Below are 10,004 nucleotides of genomic sequence, written 5' to 3'. Positions count from 1 at the left end.
TAGGTAAAAAAAAAAAAAAGGCAAAATGACAGTCATTTTCCAGCATTAACAGCATTCATGTTATAATGTGTTTCTATGTGGCATTTTTAGATTTTCAAAAAACTTAATTCTGTATGATTTATAAGCTGTTTTTCTAATGAGGGCCAAAAAAATCCTTGTGGGGACATTTGCCTGCAGGAGCACACACACACACACACACACACATAATGGCCAAAACCTTTATTGTTGCATTTCAGAATTATTTTACAGTTTAATTCCGAAAAGTTACACATTATAAATACATTTGATGTGGAAGATGACTTTAGTAAAGTCAAATTTATTTGTATTGCTTTTTTCGCAATACTCAGTGTTTCAAAGCAGCTTACAGAAAGACTTACTGTCATGTCAATTAAGAGATTTAAAGATTTTTAAATGTTGGTCGTTATTGTTCTACTAAGAGATTTAAATATCGGTCTGCTTTGTTCTTTATTTAGATATAATGCCATCTTTACAAGTATAGATAAAAGTAATTCTATTTAATATCATTCAATAAACAGCAGGCTCCCACTAGTCCCATGTAGTGTATCAACATGTCGCAGTCTCCTCAGTGTTTCATATAAAGAAGACATACAAGCGCAGAGAGAGACTGGTATGACTGTATGTAGTAGAACAATATATGAAAATAACTAACACAATTTACTCAAAAATCCAAAATTGCTATTCTATAAACTCATAGTACGTTCCCGAAGGAACACATGACGAATTCTTTCCGGATTGGCCTACAAATAGACATCATGACTGCAGCTCTATTAGCCATGAGAACAACAGCAACGAGTGCTTTATTAGTAGAAACAGAAGAAGCCCCACTAAAACTAAGATTCATTAAACTGTCGTTAACATATTGGGTTAGACTAATAAGCAGTAATAGCAATCCAGCTGCATCAATATTAAATGATTGTTAAATATCATTAAAAAAATCCAAAGGTTTCGGTTGGAATATAAATAATACACAGAACAATTTGGAATTGTAGAATTTGTGTTAAGCCCTGCAGTAGCTTTAAGTGAAGTTCCTCCCAGGATGCTCCCTATTTCAGACATCAATACAGGATTACTAAAAGAGAAAAGAGAATACCAACAGTTTTGCAAAATATGGCCAAATATATTTGTCTTCATTATATTACGGATATCTTAAATTATTTACAGATGGGTCAAAAAACTAAAATGGTCATTGTGGCATAGGAATTTATATTCCAGAATCTAACAAAAAAATTGGGTTATAGATTAAATAACCATCTTTCTGTTTTTAAAGTTGAGATGTCTGGGATAATTACAGCCTTAAGTTTAGAAAGCAGTATTTCAGTTAGAGAAGATTTAATCATTGAAACTAGACATATACTATTAAATATTAGAAATCTAGGAATAGAAGTTCAGTTTTGTTGGGTTGCAGCACATATTGGCATCAAAGGTAATGAAAAAGCCGATAAGATAGCAAAAGAAGCTTTGGGAAAAAAGCAAGTAGAAATTAATATTTCAATGGGAAAAGGAGAGATTAAAGCCAAGATTGAATATGAAATAAGGCAAATATGGCAAAAAGAATGGGAGTCTGAGTCTAAAGCTAAACATTATCACATAAACCAAGCAAAAGTAGGAGGAAAAAGGATAAATATGGCAAACAGGCGAGAAGAAGTAGTACTCAAGGCTGAGATTAGGTCATACTAGATTGAATGATACATTGCAGACAATAGGGAAGAGTAATGGATTATGTACAAGATGTCAACAGTCAAACCAAAGAAGATGTAGAACATGTCTTGTTTAGAGTCAATGAATACAGGCAGAAACGGCACGAATGGACGAAGAAAATAAAATTGAAGATATTCTTAGAGAACAAGGGATGGAAAGAAATAGACTCAAAGCTTTGTTTATATTTCTTGAAAATACTGGAATAATAAGAAGAATTTAGAAACGAAAAGATAACCCTTCGTGGGGTTGGGGTTTGGTATCAAACTGGGTTGGTTTCCCCCCCAAGTAAGGTATCCGTCAAGTCTCTTTACACACTCCTGTACAGTAGGTGGCGATATGCAATAATTACAAGTAGCAAAAGCCAAGAAAAAAGAAGAAGAAGAAAAACAGTTCTATTTCCGACACATATAAAGAGTCGAAAGTTTAATTCCAGCACACATGCAACGGTGGTAGTTAGTTCTTCAGCGGTCTGTCAACAATATATGTTACAATGTCGGCATGTGCACTGAGAGTGTTTCTCCAGCGAGCGGCGCACCAAACATTCAGTCAAACGAGAGCGCTTCCTCAATGCGTGTCCGGGAGCTACACACACAGTAGAGCAATAAACACATTAACTCATTCACTAAGGTAAGAAACTGTCTTTTTCAAAGTATTGAGTCACTGGGACTTATACATGTTCGCAATTTTGCCAGCAGTGATGTAGTGTCCCGAAAAGTGTGAATTACATCAAATGCGTAACGTCTTTAGGTTAAATAACAACATGTCAAAATGAGTAGCTTTTTTATTCAAAGAAGAATTATGTAGCGCTTCTGTCAAATAAACCATACCACCGTTTCCTGTCTCTTAGGCTTCACGTGATAAAACAATCGACATAATGTAAATGCAGTGGTTGTCAAATGTTAGCGTTGATAGTTTCTGTTATGAACTACATCTGTGGTAGTCTGTTAAGACACCTTTGTGAATATGAGCTGATTTCATACAAAGACTAAAATGACCTTGAGATCAGTAGGTTAGAAGTAATTAAAAACATGGTTCAGATAAGCTCTGAATGATATAGCGTAATCTGTTTGCATTTGACACATGGTTTGATATTTTATGTCTAATAAAGCGACATTAAAGTATTTTAAGGGTGGCTTAAGTGCGCAACTATTTTTGGGGCTTACTGTATTTCCCAGTTGTGCAATAGGTTAAACATGTTGGTTAGCTGTGTTGTGTTTTTTTTGTGGGTCAAGGCTATTGGGTTACAAGTATACTGTGTGTGTGTGTGTGTGTGTGTGTGTGTGTGCATTGTGTAATAATGTGTTCCTCCTTTTATTTTATATTATCTGTCTTTATCTCAGTTTTATCTGTGGGTCTATGGTGACTAAGAATGTAGACTTGTTATGGTGAATAGATTGATAACTGAAGCTTTCTCATGGTTATTTTATACACACGGGAACACCAACCCTCTGTAATGCTTGATCTGAATGGTCAAATTTGACATTCAGTTGTCAAATATTTCACAATCTTGACTGTTGTTCAGGGCATTGCTATATGCCATACAGCTGACGACTGACATACCTACACTACTGTTCGAAAGTACTAGTGTAGTTCAAAGGCAACCGTATTCAAAGTTGATAATGATAAATGTTTCTTGAGCACCAAATCAGCATATTAGAATGATTTCTGAAGGATCACGTGACACTGAAGACTGGTGTAATGACTGCTAAAAAGTCAGCTTTGTATCACAGGAATAATTTGCATTTTAAAATAATAATGGAAAATGAATATTTTTTTAATTGGTATAATATATCTCAGATATTTCTGTTAATTTTTGAGCAAATAAATGCAGCCTTGTTGAGCATCGTTCTTAACAACTTCTTTAAAAAAATCTAAACCAGTACTTGCATGTCTACTGTGCAACTCATGTGGTCTCTCACATTTCATACAAACACAAGTTAGTTTCTCAAATGATTGCTGATCATAAATATGACCTTAAAGGACTTCTGTATTACCCCAAAATGCTGTACTGGTTATGGACAAAATAAGCAGACATTTTTCAAAATCTCTTTTTTTTTTTCTGTTGAAGACCACTGCGTCTAAATCCCCTCCATGCTCCCTCATTGTGTTTAAGCCTCCATGCATAAATCGTCTTTTCTCAGGAGGGTTTTATCAGGGCTTGGATGAATTCATGCTCAGGATATTGTTGTAGTTGTGTATTGAACCGTAGATGACTACGGTTTATTCCATTCTAGCTGTTGTTTAAAATGTGCTGAATATGAGTTATAACAGGAAAGTATGAATGAAATGCAACAACCATCATTGTTTTTTGGCTATAATATTTGATCACTTTACAGAATAATGAAACATTCAGTCCATCAAGGCCTATTTTTATTTTTAAAAATGTGCATTTTTCTGGGATCTACATTTCAAGGAAAATCTCTTGGCTTCTTAAACAATGGTCTGATTAACAACATCAACAAGAGGTTTAGCCATAGTTTTCAGCAAAATGTGCTTAATAAGGATACAACAAATCATTGTTCTAGGTTTTTCATATAGCACTTCTGATGATGATGGCTTCATCTTTGCACCTTAAGTCTTAAAAATGTCTCTGTGCAGGGCTGAGGAGAAGGTGACAGTTCACTTTCTGAATCGAGATGGAAAAAGGATTTCGGTGAAAGCTTTAACAGGAGAATCACTACTCGATATTGTTGTTAACAATGATCTAGATATTGATGGATTCGGTAAGTTATTTACAAATATTGTACATGGTGTAAAAATTTAAGTTTTATTTGTACAGACAAATATGCATATCTCATTCACACACAATAAATAGTAAAAACGTGCCGTTTCTTCCTGTGTCACCTAATGTAGTCGGGTTGATTTAGTTTACATTAAATAATATTTTGGGTTTTAATAAATCCACATGAAACACATTTTTACAGTGCATATAGTGTACTGTCTATGAGGACTGCAGGTTGCCTCAAAAATATAGCAAAGGAAAATCATATGTGATTGACATAGAAAGGCAAAAATGATTTGGTCATTGTGAACAGGCCAAAGCTTTACAAGGCTTTGTGTATGTAATCCAAAGGTAATACGAGGTGAACAGTTAGAGAATATTTTCCTATGTATGTCTGCACTATGTTTGTACTTTCTTCTACACTGGAAGCTCCTGTCGTCAAGTCAAATTCCTTGTGTGTGTAAACATACTTGGTAATAACAGCTTTGTATCACAGGAATAATTTACATTTTAAAATAATAATGGAAAACGAATATTTTTTAATTGGAATAATATATCACAGATATTTCTGTTAATTTTTGAGCAAATAAATGCAGCCTTGTTGAGCATCGTTCTTAACAACTTCTTTCAAAAAATCTAAACCAGTACTTGCATGTCTACTGTGCAACTCATGTGGTCTCTCACATTTCATACGAACACAAGTTAGTTTCTCAAATGATTGCTGATCATAAATATGACCTTAAAGGACTTCTGTATTACCCCAAAATGCTGTACTGGTTATGGACAAAATAAGCAGACATTTTTCAAAATCTCTTTTTTTTTTTCTGTTGAAGACCACTGCGTCTAAATCCCCTCCATGCTCCCTCATTGTGTTTAAGCCTCCATGCATAAATCGTCTTTTCTCAGGAGGGTTTTATCAGGGCTTGGATGAATTCATGCTCAGGATATTGTTGTAGTTGTATGGGTCTATGGTGACTAAGAATGTAGACTTGTTATGGTGAATAGATTGATAACTGAAGCTTTCTCATGGTTATTTTATACACACGGGAACACCAACCCTCTGTAATGCTTGATCTGAATGGTCAAATTTGACATTCAGTTGTCAAATATTTCACAATCTTGACTGTTGTTCAGGGCATTGCTATATGCCATACAGCTGACGACTGACATACCTACACTACTGTTCGAAAGTACTAGTGTAGTTCAAAGGCAACCGTATTCAAAGTTGATAATGATAAATGTTTCTTGAGCACCAAATCAGCATATTAGAATGATTTCTGAAGGATCACGTGACACTGAAGACTGGTGTAATGACTGCTAAAAAGTCAGCTTTGTATCACAGGAATAATTTGCATTTTAAAATAATAATGGAAAATGAATATTTTTTTAATTGGTATAATATATCTCAGATATTTCTGTTAATTTTTGAGCAAATAAATGCAGCCTTGTTGAGCATCGTTCTTAACAACTTCTTTAAAAAAATCTAAACCAGTACTTGCATGTCTACTGTGCAACTCATGTGGTCTCTCACATTTCATACAAACACAAGTTAGTTTCTCAAATGATTGCTGATCATAAATATGACCTTAAAGGACTTCTGTATTACCCCAAAATGCTGTACTGGTTATGGACAAAATAAGCAGACATTTTTCAAAATCTCTTTTTTTTTTTCTGTTGAAGACCACTGCGTCTAAATCCCCTCCATGCTCCCTCATTGTGTTTAAGCCTCCATGCATAAATCGTCTTTTCTCAGGAGGGTTTTATCAGGGCTTGGATGAATTCATGCTCAGGATATTGTTGTAGTTGTGTATTGAACCGTAGATGACTACGGTTTATTCCATTCTAGCTGTTGTTTAAAATGTGCTGAATATGAGTTATAACAGGAAAGTATGAATGAAATGCAACAACCATCATTGTTTTTTGGCTATAATATTTGATCACTTTACAGAATAATGAAACATTCAGTCCATCAAGGCCTATTTTTATTTTTAAAAATGTGCATTTTTCTGGGATCTACATTTCAAGGAAAATCTCTTGGCTTCTTAAACAATGGTCTGATTAACAACATCAACAAGAGGTTTAGCCATAGTTTTCAGCAAAATGTGCTTAATAAGGATACAACAAATCATTGTTCTAGGTTTTTCATATAGCACTTCTGATGATGATGGCTTCATCTTTGCACCTTAAGTCTTAAAAATGTCTCTGTGCAGGGCTGCAGGGCTGAGGACAGTTCACTTTCTGAATCGAGATGGAAAAAGGATTTCGGTGAAAGCTTTAACAGGAGAATCACTACTCCACTACTCGGTTAACAATGATCTAGATATTGATGGATTCGGTAAGTTATTTACAAATATTGTACATGGTGTAAAAATTTAAGTTTTATTTGTACAGACAAATATGCATATCTCATTCACACACAATAAATAGTAAAAACGTGCCGTTTCTTCCTGTGTCACCTAATGTAGTCGGGTTGATTTAGTTTACATTAAATAATATTTTGGGTTTTAATAAATCCACATGAAACACATTTTTACAGTGCATATAGTGTACTGTCTATGAGGACTGCAGGTTGCCTCAAAAATATAGCAAAGGAAAATCATATGTGATTGACATAGAAAGGCAAAAATGATTTGGTCATTGTGAACAGGCCAAAGCTTTACAAGGCTTTGTGTATGTAATCCAAAGGTAATACGAGGTGAACAGTTAGAGAATATTTTCCTATGTATGTCTGCACTATGTTTGTACTTTCTTCTACACTGGAAGCTCCTGTCGTCAAGTCAAATTCCTTGTGTGTGTAAACATACTTGGTAATAAAGCTCTTCTGATTCTGAAATATTTGAATACTTGTCATGTCAATGTAAGTGGAATGTGAGTCTTAGTAGCTTGCAGGCTAATATTTTTGTGTGTCTCTTTTGTGTTGTTGAACTAGGTGCATGTGAGGGAACTTTAGCCTGCTCTACGTGCCACCTTATTTTCGAGGAGGCCGTTTTTAAGAAGCTTGGACCTATTTCTGATGAGGAAATGGACATGCTGGACTTGGCTTATGGGCTTACAGACACGTGAGTGAACCAAATCACACAACAATAGGAGATCATTTTTATAATTGTCTTCAGAAGCCATGCAGTAGCTTTTGATATTTTTGTACAGACTTCAGTTTAAAGATGAAGAAAGTATCTTTTTTGATGTTGAAATACACTTTCCTAGTCTATATTTTATATCCCTTTCTAGCTTATTTGAACAATGCCTAAAACTTGCTATTACAAGCACTTCATGTGTCTGTTTGCCTCTTTAAGAAGAATCGCTTTATGTATTCCCCAATTGTAAGTCGCTTTGGATAAAAGCGTCTGCAAAATGACTAAATGTAAATTATGCAGAGACAACAGTTAGTAAGCCATTCATAGGTTGATTCCCCTGTAAATATGAACACTGTAGGTCACTATCATTACTCTGTTCGTATGAGCATCCTGACCAGCACATGGTAACATGGGCTCAACCTATAGAGAGAGTTGGGTGCAGAGTTATCTTTGTTTGAAAATTTTACTTTCCTTTGGTTTCAACACTTGACATAGAAATTACAGACTTCATTTTAAAAAGTGTTCATGCAATAAAAAGTGCACGTCTTTTTTAATTTTCTGTTTTGACAATTCATGATTTGGCTGGATTTGAATATTCATGGCAAATCTTCACATTTCTATTTTGCATGTACATCATTTAGATCTCGTCTGGGTTGCCAGGTGTGTTTGAGGAAGGATCTGGATGGGATGATTCTGCGTGTGCCAGACGTGATATCTGATGCTCGAGTTGACAGTGAAAAAGAGTCCTCCACAGCCCCACCCAAAGTATAATCTATAAAATAAAGCCCAGTCGTATATCATCATAACTGCATTATGGAGAAATCTTTAATAGCAGATATTTTAATATGTACTACTTTAATAGAAAACTACATTTGAATTGATAACATGTATTATTTACATGCTGCCGTAAGTAGTTTTTATAATTTTGGTGATTGAAATTTTTTTTTAATTGTGCAGATTCTGCTATTCTTTGTCACAATGAGAGGTGGGAGCATCTTGCTGTTAAACATTTTGAATGCAGAAATAACTAACTGATTTATTGCATTAAATATGATGTTTAACTTTTTAAGTTGCATTGTTTGTTTTGTAAGGATGAAAGACTTTGATCTCCAGAGAAACAGACAATACAAACATACACAGGCATCTTCGAGACACCCCACAGAGTGGAGGTGCAGGAAACGCCTCTCTCACATATGCATCAGTTCCTTCTCATCCCCTTCCTTCCCTTTACTCATCCTCCCTCCACTTGGTTCACTCAGAATGGTCAATAGTATAATGTTCTATATGAATGGAAATAATATTTAAAGTCATGTTTGGTATCATTTGAATAGTCTCAGGGCGAGTGGTACAATGGTCTCAATCTTACAAAAGTAGACTAAAAGATCATACAGATCCTAAAGAGTTAAGAGATATTCTGATTACTGTAGAGGGTCATTCCATGCAATTACCTTCTGTTCCCATTGAGGTGTAAACCACCCAGGTCTGGGACCTGGAGCCGTATGTATAAAGCCGTTCAGAGTAAAATTTTAGTCCTAAGTGTGTCAAAATTCTAAGAATGACGTCATTTTACTCTTATTCCTAGACTTAAGAATAAGAGTGATTCATAAGGGTTCCTAAGTGTTAAGACTAGGTCCCAGCTCCTAAATTATTTAAGAGAGCTGAAGAGGTCTCCTAACCTAGTTAGGAGTAACAAGATGGCAGCACAGAGGAGGAAACAAACACTTTCCAGTGAAGATATGACATATTGGAGTTATATGATGATATGGAGTTGATAAAACAATACAAACTTGATTGTCAAGATCAAATATTTTTTTTTGTAACTGACAAAGTAAGAAATGTAATAACCTCTTCCACTCAACAAGTCAATGCTCTAACTGCAGAAATGTAGTAATTACATTTTTTTGGCTGTAAAATTGGAAAAATGCACAGTAAGCAGGGTATTACATATTGTGGCACTAACCCCACCAAACACAACGGTGGCCAAAAGTGATGTGTGGATTTTTTTTTTTTATGACCCCACATTTCACTTAAACCTCTAAAATACAAAGGGGAAAAAACACTGACCAGTGTTGCCAACTGCTTATAATCGAAATGTAGCTGAAACTGGTCACTTAATGTTGCTAGATGACCTCATAAAGGTGAGTTCACTGATCTGTATTTATATTTATATAGATCAGTGAACTCGCCTTTATGACGTCATGGGTGAGTCTCGGAATGTACATAAGGTTTGTCCAAGAAACTGATTTTGTTGCTAGGCTTTTGAAAAAAAGTCTCTAAAGGGATGAGGAAGTGTAGTGGCAAAAATCACTAAATTGGCAACACTGGCACACTGACTACAAAATAAGTTATGAATATTTCATTGGTCCTCTTGTTTTTGCATGTGTTCATAATTTCTTTGTATGACAGCATGCCAAAAATTATGACTGCGCAATTTGGCATGTTTCATTGCATTATTGTCACAAATAAAACAACTGACTCTAAGCAACTAT

General features: G+C 34.9%; 1 protein-coding gene across 1 annotated transcript; it reads left to right on the top strand.

The window, feature by feature from the left end:
* The first annotated feature begins 2,072 nt into the window (after window positions 1–2,072).
* LOC107600437 (adrenodoxin-like) lies at window positions 2,073–8,579 on the top strand. The gene is made up of 4 exons (XM_016292329.1): window positions 2,073–2,346; window positions 4,318–4,442; window positions 7,371–7,500; window positions 8,157–8,579. The coding sequence occupies exons 1-4, from the start codon at window positions 2,210–2,212 to the stop codon at window positions 8,284–8,286; spliced, it is 522 nt and encodes a 173-aa protein (XP_016147815.1). The 5' UTR covers window positions 2,073–2,209; the 3' UTR covers window positions 8,287–8,579.
* The last annotated feature ends 1,425 nt before the right edge of the window (window positions 8,580–10,004 follow it).

This window comes from Sinocyclocheilus grahami, unplaced genomic scaffold (genome assembly GCF_001515645.1).
Source record: "Sinocyclocheilus grahami isolate Dianchi unplaced genomic scaffold, SAMN03320097.WGS_v1.1 scaffold283.1, whole genome shotgun sequence".
NCBI lineage: Eukaryota > Metazoa > Chordata > Actinopteri > Cypriniformes > Cyprinidae > Sinocyclocheilus > Sinocyclocheilus grahami.
This window is presented reverse-complemented; position numbering and strand designations above follow the sequence as displayed.

Excerpts from the sequence above, each read along its gene's own strand:
- LOC107600437 (XM_016292329.1), top strand. The coding sequence starts at position 2,210 with ATGTCGGCATGTGCACTGAGAGTGTTTCTCCAGCGAGCGGCGCACCAA. Across the intron at positions 2,347-4,317 it reads ACATTAACTCATTCACTAAG|GGCTGAGGAGAAGGTGACAG; the intron begins GTAAGAAACTGT and ends GTCTCTGTGCAG. Across the intron at positions 4,443-7,370 it reads TCTAGATATTGATGGATTCG|GTGCATGTGAGGGAACTTTA; the intron begins GTAAGTTATTTA and ends TTGTTGAACTAG.